We start from the raw sequence: 18,835 nt of genomic DNA on the forward strand, positions 1-18,835 counted from the left end.
AAAAAAAAAAAAAAAAAAAAAAAGTGTGTGTGTGTGTGGGATATAACATCTCTGATAAAAATTGAACATAAACTATGACCAGATGATTTTGAGGGTCAGGGTCCATGCGTGTTGTTTTCTTTTGTTTTATTTTTTGAGACATGGTCTCTTTATATGCCTTAGGTTGGCCTCAAACTTGTGATCCTCCTGCCTCAGCCTCCTTAGTACTGGGATTACAGGCATGCACTACCACACTCAGCTAACTTTGTTATTTTTTTTAAAGGAGAAAAGCAAGGAAGAGTAAAGGGGAAGAGGATGGGAGGGAAGAAAAAGAAAAAGAGGGCAGAAAAGTTCTTGAAAGAAGGAATGAAAGGGTTTGATAGGTAGACAAGCTCAAGCTGCTGTATTCTGTTTGTACTGTAATCCAGCTAACGAGCCAGGAATCTCCCTCAGTCAACTGCAAGTTCCTCAAGGGCAATAGATAGTGCTCATTTTGAAATGTTTAAACAACAGAAGCAAACAAAGGGGCAAGGAGCCAGCCGGCCCCTCCTCTTCCCCAGGTACCCACCGTCACACACAAGGCCCTTCGCCTTAGACAGACAGATGTACACCTTGCCCTGCACTCTGCTCTTCTCACTGACAGTGAAGAGGGAGATTCTCTCCAGGTTGGTACAAAACAAGTGGACTCAGTAGCTGGGTAGTGAACAATTTCAGAGCTTCTAGTGCTCCCAAGGGCTGGGCTTGAACTGAGGCGCAGGGGTGCTGATTGTGGCTCCCCTAGGGCTCCCCAGTTCCCTGACACCCTCTGAGCTGCCCCAGCAGAGATGTTCCTTGGGCCCTAAGTCCTGCCGAGCTGTCCACGAGCCTGGAGTCTCCTGTAGGCTCCACATGGCCCTGTCCTCCAGGCACTGGGATCCGGACGTGGCTGGCACAGCTGGCAGGGACTCTGTTCACCTTGGGCCTGTCCGCTTCCAGCTGAGGATCTAGGCAGGGGACAGAGACAGCTGCACGGGGATCTTTTGCTCTCCTCTTTAAAGGTAGAAAGGGTGCCCAGGGGAAAGCCCAGGTAGCAGCGTGGCCAGGAGGCAGGGTAGGTCATAAGGGGGTGGCCCTTGTCACGCTTTCATGGTTTCTGGGGTGGGACAGCCAGGTCCCGCTTTCTTACACCAACCAGCCACCCACCAGCCTGGTCACTCCCTCATGCGTGCAGAGGCCAGCTGGGCCAGGCTCTTCCTCCCAGAGAGAGCGGCTGTCACACTGTCATTTTTTGCATTTCTGTGGTCACCACTGTCCCACACAGTGGTCACCATAGTTGCCTTCTCAGAGTCAGCCTCACTGTAGGTTCCCAAACTGTGATCCATTTGCAGTGTGTTTTGGGCTGGGCAGTACCAGCCTAGTGTCCTTGGCTCAATCAGAACAGTCCTGCATTTCCTGGTTTCCACTGCGTACACGTCTGGATGAAAAGCTCGACCCACAGCAAAAAGAATGCCCCTGCTCCCCTCAGCCACTGAGGGTGTGACTAAGATGTCTACCGACCTCAGCCAATGGGGGAAAATGGTGCCCTGGGCCTGCTGGGGCAGTGGAAACCCATCTGGCTCTGAATACAAGTGGAGGCCCCGGTTCTGGCCTTGTTTCTCAAAGTGGGCTGCTGCTTCTGCCGGGAGAGTACAGCAGTGCTGGGGCAGGGCTGGGAATGGAGCAGGTAGATGGTTCCATGTCTGACCACACACTGCCCATTCGAGCCCAGCCCATGTGGCTGCACCGCAGACCGCGAGCTGATCAGTGACTTCTGAAGACCCTTAGGCTTAGGGTGGTTTGTGTAGAGCAAAAACTGACAAGATATCTAAAACTGAGCTCAGGGTCTTCACTTACCTAACACCTGCTTGGCCCCCCGGATTTCTCACGTCAGCTAATGATATCCTGGCCTGTCCAGTTGCCTAGAAACCTCACCATCCATCTAGAGCTTCTCTACTTCCTCGTAGCCAACAAGGAACCCCCGGCAGCATTGCTTGAGTCACTTGGCTCTTGCAGTTCTTGCTCACTGCCTGGTTTGACCATTACCCTCTCTTACTACTTGGAAGACAGAGTCTGGAGCTTGGTGGCCTAGATTTTCCTTTGCTCAGTGTCTCCTCCGCCCCATTGCTCAGCCCAAATCATCTGCACCATGGATCTGGCCCTGTCCCTGCTCCCCACGGCCTGCTGATTCAAGCCCAGGTGCATCAGCCCGCGACAGGCAGGATCAGGAAGTAGCAGCCAGACAGAAAAGAAGTGGACTTTTGGCGTTAAGAGGGGAAAGTAAATCAGGCAGTGTTAATGAAGCAAACGAGCCACTGTATTCCTTGGGTAAGAAAGTGGGGCCCCAGGGCAGACTGAAACAGGTGCAAGCAAAGACGGTAACAGAGTTGCCTGGGAGCCAACCCTGAAATTCATTTTACCTTCATCATGATCTTTTTCTATTAAGATCTCTGCCCAGAAGGGCGAAAATAAAACATTTCCAGGCACATCTTTAAAGTGTATACACTGGCACAGGAATACCGAAGGCCTTCCCTTCTTCCTCGGACTCCCTACCCCTTCCTGAAAGGTCACAAGTAATTCCTGACGCTCCTTTGAGAACCCACTGGTGTTAGACTAGTCCGCTTCGCTGTCCTTAACTGAGGTACTCTGCCGGAGGGGAAGCCTGCTGTACTTCTCTTTCGTCCCAAACTTCCGTTCGACTCTTGCTTTCCACTTGACATGAGGCGGCTGCCCCGTTGTAGCTGGTGCCCAAGCCCAGCCTGCGAAATGTCTACTTTTCAAGTTCTACCTCTTACTCGATTCGTTTGTGCAATTCATGTTGATTCATCTGTTGCTTCGTTTCAACACATACTAATTCAACAGCGGGAGTCCCTGTGTGCCAGAGAAAGCAGGCAGTGAACGTGCAACTGAAAGTATACGGTGAGTCTCTGCACCCACAGATTCAATCGTAGATCAAAAATATTAAAAATTGCATTTCTATTGCACATGTACAGATATTTTTCCTTGTTGTTCTTCCCTAAGCAATGAAGTATAAATACTATTTACATAGTATTAGGTATTAAAAATAATCTAGAGCCGGGCATGGTGGCACATGCCTGTAATCTCGGTAGGCTGAGGCAGGAGGATCGCTGTGAGTTGGAGACCAGCCTGGGCTACATAGTGAGTTCCAGGTCAGTCTCAACTGCATAGTGAGACCCTGTCTCAAAAAACCAAACCAAACAAAAAAACAATCTAGAAATGGTTTGAGGTATATGGGAGGATATGTGTAAGTTACATGCAAATTCTACCTCCTTTATCTAATGGACCTGGTGAGCTCCCACAGATTTCACCCAACTGTGAATAGAAGAATAACTGGAAAGAAAATTACATCTGTACAGAACATATGCAGGCTTTTTGCTTGTCATTCCCCCTAACCAATGAGGTCTAACAGCTGTTTACATAGCGTTTGTATGACATTAGGCATGATGAGGAGACTATATGCAAACACTACCACACTTCATGGAAGGGACTGGAGCGTTTGTGGATTCTGGTGTCCAGAGCCGGTTCTCCATCCAACACCAAGGGACAGCTATGTGCAGTGGGGATTTAGTGTATGAGGATGGACTCTACATTTATTTGATAAAGTTCTACATGGCCAGTAATGTTGGCATGGTGGAAGACTAGTGCCACGGAAAGATGTTAATGGTGCATTTTAATGAGGAGATAAAAGGCTACAGAAGAATAGTGCTCTACTTTCATAACAAAAGACAAGTAAATGTAAAAATTAGAAAAGAGTGGAAAAGCTTTGCCTCGCATGGATTCATGAGGGGTTTAACTCTTTTTTTCTTTTCTTTTGTTTTTAATTTGTAATACATTATAAATGCTATTTGCGTACACTAAAGCTTGCAATCCTTATCATGTTGGGAATAAAAGAGCTACCTATACATAGTTAGGACAGTTTATTAAGTATTTAAAGGAAGAAATAAATCTCTACTTCACACTCTGCAGAAATCTAAGGGGTTCAAGCATTAGATGGACTAATACGATAACTGGGAGAAAATTCAGTATCCGAACTCAAGCAGGGGAAAGCGTCAATAAACATAGTAACCAAAGAAGAACACAAGTTTGAACCCCACCTGGGCAACATATCAAGTTAGCGATAAACTGTCCCCAAATTTTTTAAAAAGTTTTTTTAAAGCTGGGAGGGGCGGTAATGTAGCCCAGTGCAAAGGCCCAGGTTCAGCCCCCACTGGATTACACACTCCAAGCACAAAGCTAGGGTTTGACTCCCAGCCCCCCGAGTCCTTACTCCCTGTGATGCACACACTTGTGAAAAGAAGCTGTCTGTGGGCTTTGAGATAAAAATGCCCAGAGGATCTGCAAGGACGGCAGAGTCTCCCTCTTCTCTGTGATTTGGCCCCGAAGCCGCTCGGGTGAATGGTGCACCATTGTTCACAGTCATCTCCGTTCACCAGCTGGCACTTCCCAGTCTGGTTTCTGTTCCACTCCTTCCTCTGAGAACTATTATGGCAAAGAACTCCAGTGACATAGTGCTCGTCATACTCAGAGGACTCCTTCCACCCTTGCCTCGCTAGACCTCTCAACTGCACTTTCACTGTGGTCACACCTTCCTGAAGAGTCCCTTTTTCTTTAGGGGGGGCAAAGTTTTGAGACTGTGTCTCACTAGGTAGCCCAGGCTGGCCTCGAACAAGTGGAGATCCTCATGCCTCAGCCTCCCAAGTGCTGGGATTACAGGCATGAACCACCACGCCTGGTTCCCGGAAGTCTCTTCTTGATGTATCTGACACCCTCTTTCTGACTTCTGTTCCTCTTTCAGCCTCTGTTTCTCTATTTTCTTTCTGCTCAGCCCCTAAACATTTGCAGATGTTTAGGGTTCTGTTTCAGGTCTTAGGTGATGACTTTCACTTCCAACTCTAGATAACCTCCCATATTTTCTCCTGAGCTCCAGGAGGAACTCAGGTTCACAGCACTTAATTACTGGACATTTTTTTTTCACCTTGTTTCCCCAAAGACACAACAAATTGGGTATGTCCTGAACTGAAGTGGTCATCTCCACTCTCAAGCATACCCCTCTTCTTGTATTTCCTAATTCTGAGCCCTCATTCACCCCTATGCCCAAGCTAAAACCTAAATATCCACTTAAATTCCCCTGGCTTTTTTTTTTGCCAACGCTGGTTGTCCAGTACACTTGCTTCTACACTGTAATATCTCTGAAGTCCATTTCCTTCTACTCAGCCCCTCTTTGCCTCAACAAAGTTCTATATTGTTTGTTTCTCAAATTACTACAAATGTTCTAGGGTATCGATTACACTTCAGCCAAAGTGATTTTTCAAAGGATGTCTTAACATAGTTTCTGTGACCCTCCTGTCATTGCTACATGGTTTCCATGACAAGCCCTTCCTAACATTGTTTGCAAGACATTTGTCCTTCATAAATTAATCATTTAGACCTGGGTGTGGTGGTGCATGCCTGTAATCAAGAGGGTCACAAGTTTGAGGCCAGCCTGGGTTGCATAGCTGGTTTGAGGTCAGCCTAGGCTACTTAGTGAAGCCCTGTCTCAGAAAACAAAAGAAAACAAAACAATTAACTATTCAGGAAGTCTTCTCCAATAGCTTCTATCTCCATCTATCCCTCCATCCGAGAGGCCGTCTTTCATCCATCCAATATCAACTGTATATTAGATACGTTCTAAGCAATGAGCCTGGGTACAAGACAGGCAGAGCACTTCCTTCTACAGAGGTAGGAAATATAGTGCAAAGGTGCGTTAATTTTGTCTGTCCTTGTTAAAGGTAAAAATCTTTGAAGGAAGTAGCTCTGACGTGTTCATCTTTGAAGATTTGATGCTTTGAACACAAATCTTGCTCAGTTAAGTGTGGAAAGTCGGTTAACCAATTGTCTAACAAGTCTACCAGCTTAACGTAAGTAAATAAACAAATAAATGAGGAAGGAAGCCTGAGTACAAATAGTACCCATTCTTAGTGACCCCCTGCTGACCTCCTTTTTTTTTTTTATTGCTCTAAATGCTCATAAATCAAGCCTAGAGCTGATTGAACCTGCTCTATGGTTTCGATTTTCTACATCTCAAATTAGGTGTAGCAGAAAACTCACCCATGTTTTTGCTTATCCACACTAGTACACAGGACCTTGCTCAGCAACGTGGTGGTGATTTCCAACCTCAGAGCAAACACTAAGAGGGCAAAATGCATTCCTTTTTGTACTTTTGCAAACCCCACTTTCTTTAAGCCCAGTTTGCAGATGCTATGAGAGGCAGAGACCAGGACAAGGAGAAATCATGAGGGAAGGATGGGGTGTGAAGTCCAGGACCTTCCTCAGCAAGGAGACGGAACCACAGGGGAGCCGTTGGCTCCACACCTTCACTATTGCCTTGGGCAGTTCCATGAACTCGCAGTGAGAGAAAAAGCAGACGCCCAGCTCCAGAAGTGGCGTCTCCAGATTTTTGGAAGCCTCTGTTTGAGCAGGTTGGGGCTCGGGATTTTTTCCCCATTATTCATTCACACAACCCAAGATGGTACACATTACTTCTCTCCCCTGTTGAAACAAAGTTCCTAAGCAACTGCCTCCATGCGTCTGCGGTGCCAGACAACCATCCCTTGTCCGGGCTGCCTTTGGAGGGCCCCTCACCACAGATGGAGCGAGTGCTGCACACCACCATCCAGGCCATCATCTCTGTAAACTAAGCTTAACTATTGGGAGGTGGGCTCAGGGGAGGTGAGTAGGGTCAGAGGGAGTCCTGAGGGTGGGGCTATGATGGCATCTGTGACTTTAAATGAAGAGGACGAGGGGCCTGAGCCAGCGCAGTGGCTGTCTCACCATGTAGGCCTCTACCATGTTCTGATATAGCAAAGAGGCCCTTACCAGACATTAGTCTGTGCTCTTAGCTTCAACAGCTTCTAGAGCTGTGAGTCAAATAAACTTCTATTCTTTATAAATTACCTGGTTTTAGGCATTTTCTTCGAACAACAGCAAACAGGCTAAAACTGTTTAGTGCAGATGTACACCCCTGCAGCCTGCATTGCTTCCTCATAGTACTCATGGTGCTCGTAACAAATCATCTGCATAATTTCTTATTATCGGTCCTCTTTGCCGGACTCTGGGCTCCACGAGGACAGGGATGGTATCTTGCACACTGGTGGGTCCCCAGTGTCTAGAACAGAAGAAGCACTCAGAAAAATAATTGTCCAATGGCTAAATGATGGGCGAAGGTCCAAGCCCCTAATGCCCACTGTGTTGCTTCAAAGCCATTTGCAGCTGTGAGGTAGACCTTTTGTGTCACCCAACTCACTTTCACAGGGAAACATACAGCTTTCTTCTCCTCTACTTAGAACTGTTCAAGTTTCTAAAGCCAGACGTCTCAGTATGTCGCCTCATGACAATCACCAGAGAGAGGTAAAAATATGGCCCCTTGGACTCATCTCCCAGAGATTCTGCTTTAGGACATTTGAACCCAATGACCAGCCAGGTTTGGAAACCACTGCTCTGGAGAGCAAGTTTGTGAGGGACGGAGGGAGGTAAGTTTAATGTGGGACGTTACGTTTGGATGCAAATAAAGGAATGAAAAGATGGTCCAAAGAGAGATTGTTGATTTTCCACCCACAAACAGGTGAAAAATAAAAGCCATGAAGAAGAAACATGAAGTAAACATAATAGACACTGTTTTTTTTTTTCTTGAAAGATTAGCAAAGACTACAAGCTGAATAATCAACAATGTTGGTTGGAATCTGCAGCCCAAATGAGCTTCTAATAACAGGTTTGAATGTTTTCAGCACTGAATGGGGTCAGAGAAGTTGAAAGACGGAAGGAGAAGGGATTCTTGACAAGCAAGGTAAAACTGAGGGAAGTGTGACAAACTGCATCGCCTACTGACAACCAGAGACCTTTCCATTAACCTTAAGTCGTTGTTCACGGGCTTCCTGGGCCTCTATGCACCCCAGAGGGGAGATGTCAACCTTCTTTCAATTTATGTTACTGACAAATATATAATTGATGCTTTTCTTCCACTCTGGTTCCATAAATGCTGTAGTCCATGTTTTTTGGTACCAGGGATCAAACTCGGGTCCTTGCACTTGCGAGGCAGGCAGTAGAACCACTGGCCCTCTGTTTTATTTAAATTAGGAAGATGTTTTAAAATTTTTTCCCCCAATGACATACTATCTTTGTTCATCCACACAGATGATACCAAGATAACCTTTATTGTAAATAGTGGCATGATCCTTGGGAACCATTGGAAAATCCAGAACCATGTTCTACTTGAAACGCACACCCTTTTCTTAAGCTGCACCTCATTGGTTATTCTTGGAAGAAAAAAAAAAAAGGAAGAAAACAAACCTGTCATCCTATGCAAGCCTACAAAGAGGATATTCTCTTACCAGGTGCATTCCTATGGAGGTGGACATTGCGGTCTCAATCTCTGTCCCCACGTCTTCGATGAAGGGATACTCATTTTGCTGGTGAATAAGCACCTTTGCCCCAGTGGAGGACACCAGGAAGGGGTTGTATTCCTCTTCATCGATGTACAAAATGACCTGCAGCCCTGGAGGATAAAGCAGCCCGATGTGGCCAAAGGCTAGGAATGCATCCCCTGTGGGGCACCCACCCCTTCCAGGGCTTTGGGATACCAAAACCAAGGCCCAAGCATTTCTAACAAGCGAAGGGTGGATGGAGACTGAGCGCTTTGTGAGGGTAGGAGTTAGGCCTGACTTGCTCCCAGCTGTGCTCCAGGATTCCAGTCTAAAACAGGGGCCTTTGAAGACTGGAAATCAGGTTGGGTCACTCCCCAGCCTGGACCCTTCAGTGGCATTGTGCTGGATGTAGGGGAGGCAGATGGAATCAGTCTGGTGACAACTGTCAAGGCCAGCATGGTGCAGCCCGTCCTTTTCTCTCTTCTCGTCTCCAACCCCTCTTCTTGTGACTCTCTCAGCTCTATAAGCACACAGGCCTTATTCCTTTCTGGAACACAGTACATTCATTTTCTCCTCGGTGCCCTTGCTCTTGTGTGCATCTTAGCACAGACTATCCCATCCTTCAGTAGCCCCTTCAGTGAAGTCTTTCTGAATCTTTTTCTCCTACCTCAAGCCCATCCTGACCCCAGCCACTCTGCTTCCTCTGTGTTGCTTTCTTTTCCTTGCACAGTTTACGAGGACTTGTAACTAGACAACATCTTCGTACAGTATGTGTTTGTTCACGTAAGTGTCTCTGTTCACTGAAAAGTAAGCTGTCTGAAAGCAGAGATGGCATCTGGCTTGTTTGTCCTTAGAATACAGCAGATACTCAGTACATGTTCGGAAAACGAGAGGTGGTAGTGATCTCAGCTAGAGAGGCTGAGGCAGGAGGCTCACAAGTTTGAACCCAGCCTGGGTAACTTAATGAAAACCTGCCTCAGGATAAAATAAAAAGGGCTGGAGGCAGGATTGAGTGGTAGAACATTCCTGGGTTCAGTCAGAACTTGGGTGCCAGTCTGATATCCTTAACTTGTAAATGAAGGAACTGAAGCCCAGAGAGGGACAGTGATTTGGCGGGGGGGATACACAGCTCTGCATAACAAAGCCAGAACTCTGTACCTCCTCACTTTTTGCTGCTAGACAACTTTTCCCACTGGAGTATATACTCTGAATTATGGTTTCTCAGGAGGAACACAGGCTACAAAGTCCAGGATTCCAAATGTGGATTTCCTCAAGTACAAAGCCTTGTCTTTCCTGGCGGGAGCATCTCTGCACATCAAATCATGTTCGGTTTGCATAGGGCCTTTCAACATTCCTTGTGTGGGCAAGCCAGGCCACCCTGCTGAGTTCCTTCCATCCCTACAAAAGTAGAATTAGAGCCGTAGTGAGAGCAACACTGGAATAGTAATGGTACAGGTGGTGGTAGCAGCAGGAGCAATGCTAGGGGGACTAGCAACAATAGTAGTGTTGTTACAATAATAGTAACAATCGTAGCAATGACAACAACTAGCATTTATCCTGTGCATCGTGTGTGCAGCTGAATTATGTCCCTCATGCCAGTCACATGTTACAGCCCTGACCGCCAGTGTGATGGCATTTGGAGATAGGGTCTTAATTAAGGTAAGAAGAGATTTTAAGGGTGAGGCTCTATTTTGATAGGACTGTTGTCATTATAAAGACAGCGACCTCACAATACTCTTTCTCCACTCGCCATAGAGCAAAGGCCAGGGGAAGCCACAGAGAGAAGCCAGCATCTTCAAACCGAGGAAGAGAAGTCTCACCAGAAACCAAAACCGCCAGCACCTTGATCTTGAACTTTCCAGAATTGTGAGAAATAAATGTTTGTTGTTTAAGCAACCCAGGCAGTGGGATTTTGTTATGGCAGTCTGTGTGTATGAAGAGCGAATACCAGGTCTCATTCTACGGCAGTGATTAGAGATTCTAAGTCTTTCAAAGACCGAGTGCCCAAACTGCAACCCCAAACCCACTTATTTATCGCAAAGCACCAACACTGCAATTAAACTTGAAAGCTGAGGTTTTAGTCTAGAAAAAAACCAACTCATGTACTGACATCTTTTGTCTTAAGAGAAAAACAAAGAACATGTGTGCATTGGCTCACCACTGCTGTTCTAAGTACTCTGGCTATGTAAGTCTTCTCAGTAACCTTGATGGGGCACAGTATTACCACTCTTCCTTTATAGATGAAGGGCAGTAACTCACCCAAGGTCACACAGCAAAGGCAGAGCTGGGTTTTGGCTCCAGAATCTATCACCTTAACAAAGACAAAGGTGTGTCTACCACCCTAACCTCCTATTCAGCACCTGTGGGTTTAACTCTGTTAAGGAGCCACCTGCCCAGCATTACTCACCCCAGCTACAAGCTTAAACCAAGGTAGTTTCTCAGGAGAAACCAGCCATGTCCCTGAGGATCTCAAATGTACAAAAGAAAAGTCAAAAAGGAGAAACAAGACACACCAAAGAAAGGAACCAACAAGGTAAGCTTCTGGTTGGGGGACAAGTAGAGAGATTTGCATTTCTTTCTTCTCTTTCCCCCCGCTGGTACTGGGGAACGGAACCCAAGGCCTTTACACTGAACTACACCCCTCCACCTTTTTCATTTTTTGAGACAGGATCTTGCTAGACTTGAACTTGGCATCCTCTTGCCTCAGCCTCCCAAAGAGCTGGGATGACAGATATGGGCCTGGCTAGATTTGTTTCCGGAAGCTCACCCATCCCCGACTGTCCTGCCGCCACGATGCTCAGGTAGACAACCCTGGTTCCTCCTCCTCGGTGTGGGTTTCCTTACCATACTCACTGCCCCCCATGGAGGTGCTGAGCGTGGTCTCGTTTTCTCTGTTGTTGAACGTGTAGCAGTTTCCATACATGGGATGGTGGAAAAGTGTGAAGTTCCTATTGGGGAAGGACTTGGGTCAGAAAGGACCAGGCGGGGAACTCCCTTGCACATCTCAGCTGAAGTCTCGCAGGGCAGTGCTCATGGGCCGTCTCTCTTTGGGCATAATGAATGGCAGGCATGACTCACTTTCCCTATTTTTCCCCTGAGAGAGTGGCAAACAAAACCTGCCAGTCAGGCTGACAAGCACGGACGTAGAATTAGACTGTGCTTTCTGCTCTCCCTCTTAATCCCCTCACCATTGTCTCCCTTTGGTGTTCCTTGTGCCGCATGTCTGCCCTCAAATTCTCCTACTCTTAAATTTCTCAGCCAGCACTCAACATCTTTTATTCAAGTTCCCAGCCTTAAGAAATGATCCTCCGAGGAAGAATTCCTTCATTGGTGGCCTTATCTGACTTTAGAACCCAACTTTCAGGGGGTCTCCATGTTCCTCGCTCTCAGACTCCAGTCACTAGGATTTTGCAAGGACAGATGTGTCTACTGCTGAATACAAAGGAAGTGAGGGTTGGTGTTTGAAAAGAACAGAGAAGGCCCTTCAGACAAGAAGGGTCCCCTTAAAATGTCCACCCACTGCCCACTGCCCCCAGGGCTAAGGGCCTCCTTAAAGATGGGAAAGTCTGCAGACTCATATAAGTGGACAGGGACTTTCTTCTTCCCTTCCTCCCTTTCTTTCCTCCTCTGTACAAGGACAGTAGTCCTCCATCACGGGTGTGCAACCTAGTAATAGGTTATACGCATACTGCCAGTTACTGTGGGTCCCGACAAGTGACCGAATGAGTTCAGAGATAGCGTACAGTCCCTCTCTACTCACTGACCCCAGAGCTAGCTTCCATGGAGCCGGTGTTCTGGAAAACAGAGTGACGAGAGCACCATCTGCTCCCAAGAACTAGAGGCAAGCTGCAGATCCCTGCAAAAGGGCCTGGCGCTCTGAGCCACCAGTCCTCGGAAGTGCAGAGCGCAGCCTTCTTCCCCTGACCTGGGATCGCAGGACATCCCGTCAAAGAAGCAGGTGACCAGCAGCTCCTCGGCGGAATAGCTCATGTTGATTTTCTTCTCCAGAGGCACCTGGGCCATGATGTTCATATAGTGCAACTTGTACCACTCCTGGATGGCATTGATCCCCGAGCTGAAGGTGTAGGTGGCACAGCTGGTGGTGTCATTGGAGGGGCACTGCGAAAAAGAGGAGACACAAGCTGAAGCCCCCGGCCATACCACTTCCCCTCAGGAGGACTGGAAGGATGGATAACGTGAGACTTCAGGCCAGGAATGCAGGGGAATGGGATGGAAATGTGCAGCAAAAATGGGTTTCCTCTTACCTCCAGGGGCTTTGAGGATAAAAAAGTAACTGAAGGAGGACACAGTCCCACTCCTGTGACTCCCTCCATGGTGCTGTCTCCACCAGGTGAGACACAAAACTGGCTTCTTCAGGGTCCCCAGACATCCACAGTTGGGCTGATTTAATGCCACCCAGTTCCTACAACACCGTCCTCATTTCCTGCTATACAAACAGTCTAGAAATCAGGATTCTAGTCCAGACTCGGATGCTACTTCTCGGTAGGACCTTGGGCCCGATGTTATGTGTGCAGCCATTCAATGGCTTACAAAATGAGGCTGAAATATCCTGACCAACCACATGCATTCACGAGGAGGCTGCACATTTGAAATCCATGAAAATAGGGGCTTGATAAGTCCAGATGTTCTCATCACCCAGGGCTTAGAAACTGTCCTGAAAGTATAGGCATCAAAAATTTGATTTTGAGATCAAGGACCTAGGAAGACTAAAGTTTCAATGATTTTTGAGAAGGTTCATCTTCTAGGATTGGGGACGAATAGCCATTTGTGACTTACGGCAATCAAGACGGTGAGATTTAGAAGCAGCTCTGACCCTCTAGAGGGAGCTGGCCATGGAGGGGCGTAGTGGTGACAGCATCTGCTCAGGGAGGTAACAGAATTCATTTTACATAAATGGTTACTTCCCAAAGCCCCTCAAATGGGACCAAATAGTAGATGAGAAGCCTGTGGCAGCATCTCTGGAAGACAAGTACCGCAGAAAACATTGGCATTCTTGCCAGAGACTGTCTGACTCTTCCTTCTGGTGTCCACTCCCCTGTTTTACTTGGAGGAATTTTCTTTTGCCCATTGGATACCATCTGCTGGTACTGTCCATGATGATGCCCTGCCTTTCACAAACCAAGGGGTTACCAGGTACCTGAGCTTAGCCAACCCGGTAGTCCCAAGATGGAATTGCAATTTTGATTTTTGGAGACAAGACCTTGCTATGCAGAAAAGGCTGGCCTTGAATTCACTATGAGGCCCTGGCTGGCCTCAAACTCATGGCAATCCTCCTGCCTCAGCCTCCCAAGTGCTGGGATCACAGGTATGCACTACCACATCCAGTTTTGGAATTTGAATCTTAAGCATTAACAAAAAAGACTGAAAAGAACTCCTTTCATCCAACAGCAGTATCTGAAAAGACTCCATCCTTTCTGGCCATTGATCCCTAGGACTTCCCTCATTTTTGTCCTTTGAGAGTTCTGTGAACTACTGGTCAACTCCTACATTTTCCCCATGCTTAAAGTTTGCCGAGTAGGTTTCAATTGTTTGTAGCTAAATCACCCTAACTGAGTGTATTTCTTTCCAGCAGTTGGCAGGAGCAAATAGCCACAGAAAAGACCTAGGGCACCATCTCCAGCCCATCCCACACCTCTAACTTGCAAGGAAGCGAATCTTACCAGCTGGAATCCCACCGTTTTCTTAGACTCGTGGATGTGCATGACCTTGGAAGCCTTGTGAATGATGTTCCCGCTGACCTTGCGCTTGTGGCCGGTGAAGAAATCCCTGGCCCTGCCCTTGTCAGTCTCATTGAAGACCAGCAGCGGGATCACATTGAGGAATTTGGGCTGGATGCCTTCCCAGGCTGGGTTCTCAGACTCTGCCCCACGGCGTCGGCGAGACTTAACTTCTGAAAAGCCGTACAGGGTCTTCAGAGCCCCTCTGGTCTCCTGATCCAAGTCCGCCAGAAGGTCGCGTACAGCACTGTACCTGCCAGTGTGGGAAGGGAAGGTCACAGTGGGAAAGACTGCTCTGGACAAATGCTGCCAGTTGTACACATTGCTTTCCATCAGATGTGTCAGGCCAGTGTCACTGCCCACCCTCTTGACCAAGGGGACCAGGCCTTCTGTGACTCGCCCCATCTAAAGTGACCGCTGGCTCCTGTGGAAGGAGAAGTCTCCCGGAGGGCCCTGTGTGACATCCTGCAGCTTCAACACCGCTAGCCCTGTCTGCCTGCTCTCAGGTGTGTCCATGAGTTTGCCCCAGCCAGCCTTTCTGGAGTGGTGATGGTCAGGTGCTGCCCATAGACCGGCCACCATGAGGGTAGGTAAATAACTGCTAACCAGCAGTGTCCCCAGAGGGCAGAGACGGGGCCTGTTTCTGCCCGCTGGGTGTCCACCAACCAGGACAGGGAAGAAAGAGTTGAGCCATCTTGAGCAAGTCACTGAGTTGTTTTTTGTTTTGTTTTTATTTTTTCTTTTGGTACTGGAGATCAAATTCAGGACCTTGCACTTGTGAGGTGAGCAGTGGAACCACTGAGCTAAATCCCCAGCTGTCTCAGTTGCCTAGGTTATTGGGAAAGTTCAGAGGCTTTCTTATACAGCTAAAAAACAAACCCTTGTGCATAATGTGGGATGAAATGGTCCCAATTATCAATTATAGCAGTGTAATTCTATCTGTTAATAGTGTACTCTCCCACCACAGTTTAAGCCCATGAGGGCAAAGGATATGTTTGGGCTGCTCGGTTCTAAGCTCCAGAACCTGGCACGGTGCACGAGAATTTATGGGTGCTGCGTAGATGATGATGGGGCAAATGACAGATGCATGATGAAGGGAAGGAGGCAGGGAGAAAGAAAAGAAAGGCTTCAGAGTTCGAGGATGAGTCTTAGACCCGGTTCTGGTTTAGAGCTCTGCCACCAACTCCTTGATGACTAGGGACAAATGAGCTTGCCTTGATTATCTCCCTCCTCCTGTTCTGCCCTTCTCCCTGCCCTCACTCTTGCTCTGACGTAGCCTGCTAATCTCCAACCTGCCTCCACAATCAGTGTTCCACAATTCTGAGGACTCTGGTGACCCAGTTAGAACAGGTCCTGCGACTGACAGTGAGCTCAATTAATGGGGCTGGGCCGACACAGGTGAGGCTTCAGAGCAGCGGAGATGCTTCCGGAAGTCACCTGGCGTCATTTCTAAGTCAGCGTGCGCACGCATGCGCACTTTCTGGGGAGCGTGAGGGTATGAGCACCGAGAGCTGGGAGTGGTGGCTGAGTGAGGTTTAGGGTGTGCAGCGGCGAAGGGCAGAGAGGACGGATGGATTCCCGTCCGAGCGCCCCACACACCTGGTCCCTGAAGCCTCCCCTGCCTGCCTTCCCCCAGCCGGCCCGTCCCCCATCAGAATTAGCTGATGGACTAAAAGTTTGGGCATAGATTTAGAGTCTGAGAGAGGGCAGTTCACCCCTATTGGCGATGAATTCAAATTCCTAAATACATGTCTGCGGGCTGGCCATTTGTTTTTCAGAAGGACTTGGGCATGTAGGGAAGTCCTCCTCCCAGGACCCTGGGTCCCTGCTTCTGTCTCTTACTTGTAGGGGTTGATGTTGCAGATGGTGACCGCAGGAAAGTCTAGCTTCTGGAAGTGGACTTTGATGGAGACAGAGACAGTGTAGAAGGACAAGACGAGGAGGGCGCACTGCCAGATAATGAGGGCCACCGCGGTCAGCGTGAACAGGATCCAGAGCAGGCGCCGGAGGCGGCCGCGGGACACCACGATGCGGCGGCACCCGTGGGTGTTGGTGTTCATGCAGTACCAGTGCATGAGGTCCTTGATGGTGGGAGCCTGCGGGCCTCTCACGGGCAGATTCTTCTTGATTTTGGCTTTGATCTTCTCCCCAGGAGCCATGGCCGAGGTGGCGCTTCGCTGCAGGGATGGAGAGGAAAAGCAGGTGAGTCTGGGCCTCCTTCCACTTTCCACTATGGCCGGCCGGGTTGCATTCTGAGGTCTTGGCCCTTTCTCCAGGATATTTGTTTTGGGCCACCACAGCTGCCTGCTCCTCTTACCGCCCCCTGGCTGAGCCCGGTGGGGCTGGGTGAAGCACAAGCCGTGAAGGCTGACCACACGGGCTGAAGGACCTTTGCCCGGTCCGCGGTGCAGGAGCCCTCCTAGTGACCAGATGCTCACTGCCACTCGTGCCTTATCTCTGCACTCGCCCCACACCCCGAGGCACCCCCTCTGTCTCATCATGCCCCCCGCATGCCTGGCACGGTGTCTGGCACAGAGGACATGCTCAATTAGGTGTCACTGACTTGAAACCTGCCAGGAGAATTTCCCAGCAGCGGCATGAGATCAGGTTCCCGGCTGGATTGTCCCCAGCCCTTCTCTCTGCTGTTTTCTCCCATGAGGAATCATTTCTATTTCATTTCTTCACTTTACAGTCAAGCGCTTGGTGCTTCTTGGACACCTGATGTAACAAGATCCTACGACTGTGGCCGCTTAATGTTTGCCAAGCTGTGCTCTATTTCCTTGATTTTGAGATACCATAAATTTGGAGAACACAACTTGATTTAATGACAGCTTTCAGGGAAAGTATTGGAAAACAAATGACTATGCTCATGGATGTTCAGGGTGCATCTCAGTTACAGAAACCTTGCAGTGTGAAGTCATCTTCATTTTAAGAGTGGACACAATCAAGGACCTCAGGCAATGGTACTCATGTTTATAAAATATGGTCTCAGTCTCATATATACATACCACTCAATACTCTCTCTATAAATATATACCTAGTCTCCACATATTTCATTTCATGTCTCAAAACTTCCACGATGTAGGCACACTAGTATTATCTCCTGTTACAGAGGAGGAAATGAGCTCAGAAAGGTCACATAACCTATGCAAGATCACACAGCCTGCCAGAGGGGGAGCTGAGCTGGACAGTTGCAGACTTGGCCACCGTGGTGTACGTGCCTGAGGGGACCAGTATGGGGCTTTGGGCCGCCTCCCTCTCCCATGGAAGCAAGCAGTTCATTAGTAGCATCTGGGATTACACTTCGGGAGAAAGAGGAAGGATTTACTTTATTTAATTTCCAAATTCTGGGTAGTGAGGGTGACTGCCTCACCAGACTTGTGAGCTCCAGGATCAGCAGCCAGGGTAAATGCAGACTCTGTCCTTCATGCCTTCCACACTGACAGAGGAGGATCTGGACACCAGATTTAGAACAGGGGATGCAGAGTGGCCCCTGTGTCCTCAGAGGGCGTGTGTCTGGGACACAGTGCCCCGTTAGGTCCTCTCAGTGGGACTCTGCACCTGCAAAATGACTTCTTCTATGTCCTGAACCCTGAGATACAGCCCCAACCAGGGAGCTTGGAGGCCTTTCAAGTTTACGATGCCAGTTTGTGGCAAATAAAAGAGTACTGGGGAGAGGGAGGAGTAGATTCCAGAGGCAGCCAAAGTGCTCTAAACTCCTCAGACCTCTATGATTTATTTTGCTGGGATGAAGAAAGTCATCTCTGATCCTCAAAAGTATGCAATTAGCCTCTTGGCAAGGAGAATGTAATTTGTTTTATTTCATCATTTTAAATACTGCTCATCTTCACCGCTTCCTTTACAACAATTCACCCTCAACCCCCTGTGAGAGTTTGTTTTTTAAACTCGGGTGTAGGTTCGATTGCTTGTCAAATACAGCCGCAGCCCAGGGGAGGCTTCTTCCTCTCCGACGTTCACCAGAATCTTGACTCTGGAAGCCCTTGTCCGACTCTCCTCTCACTGGAGGCAAGGTCCCTCTGTCCACTGTCCCTTCCCCAGCACTTCCCCCCTCCACGTGCGGCAGCTAGCAAAGCTGGACGAGCCTGGAGCACTCACACAGACGACACTTCACCGGCAGAGCAGAGCACGGTTGTAGCTGCTCCTAGGTCCTACGCTCGGTTAGGTATCGGCTCTTGTGGAAGAGCTGGCCACCAGTTCAGAGCACCGCTCTCCTACGTACTCCGTAGGCATCGCATTATTTCATTTTCACAGCAACCTTCCGAGGCAGGTGTCATAATTTCTCCCGTCATACAAACGAAATGGATTCTGAGCGGCTAAGTAGCTGTCCCAGGACACCGTAGAAAGTGGCTGAGCTAAGATTATCCGACACTTTTTTCTGCTAGCCCTGCTGCTCTCCACACAATGACCAAGCGGCATTAGTAACGGCTGTTATTATTCATTGATCCAGAGGCCCATATCTAGGCCTGCGGTCGGCCCTTTTTACACATTACCTAATTTAATGCTCACGACAAATTTACACTGTTCCCACCCCGCCGAGGTGCAGACTGCGGAGATAGGGTTAGTGACTTGCTCAAGGCCTCGGCTGGGCTCCGGATGGTGCGCTCCTTACCTGCCGCCCTCGCCCGTCCCCTGGGCCGGTGCGGGAGCGCGGAGCCCGCGGAC

The 18,835-nt window shown here is 48.5% G+C and overlaps 1 protein-coding gene across 2 annotated transcripts in view; it reads right to left on the reverse strand.

The window, feature by feature from the left end:
• Scnn1g (sodium channel epithelial 1 subunit gamma) overlaps positions 1-18,800 on the reverse strand; it is a 26,703-nt gene extending 7,903 nt beyond the window's left edge. The window contains exons 1-6 of one of the 2 annotated variants that reach the window (XM_033758662.1): positions 18,783-18,800; positions 15,995-16,329; positions 14,096-14,405; positions 12,340-12,533; positions 11,259-11,362; positions 8,382-8,545 (exon numbers count right to left, since the gene is read on the reverse strand). In XM_033758662.1, the coding sequence (XP_033614553.1) occupies positions 8,382-8,545; positions 11,259-11,362; positions 12,340-12,533; positions 14,096-14,405; positions 15,995-16,311 (1,089 nt within the window). In that variant the 5' untranslated portion in view covers positions 16,312-16,329; positions 18,783-18,800. Of the gene's footprint in view, positions 1-8,381; positions 8,546-11,258; positions 11,363-12,339; positions 12,534-14,095; positions 14,406-15,994; positions 16,330-16,715; positions 16,799-18,782 lie in introns of those variants that run through there. The other variant, XM_010623454.3, reaches the window with a different exon arrangement.
• Positions 18,801-18,835: the final 35 nt, after the last annotated feature.

Source organism: Fukomys damarensis, unplaced genomic scaffold, assembly GCF_012274545.1.
Source record: "Fukomys damarensis isolate Sample0158 unplaced genomic scaffold, DMR_v1.0_HiC HiC_scaffold_34, whole genome shotgun sequence".
Taxonomy (NCBI): domain Eukaryota; kingdom Metazoa; phylum Chordata; class Mammalia; order Rodentia; family Bathyergidae; genus Fukomys; species Fukomys damarensis.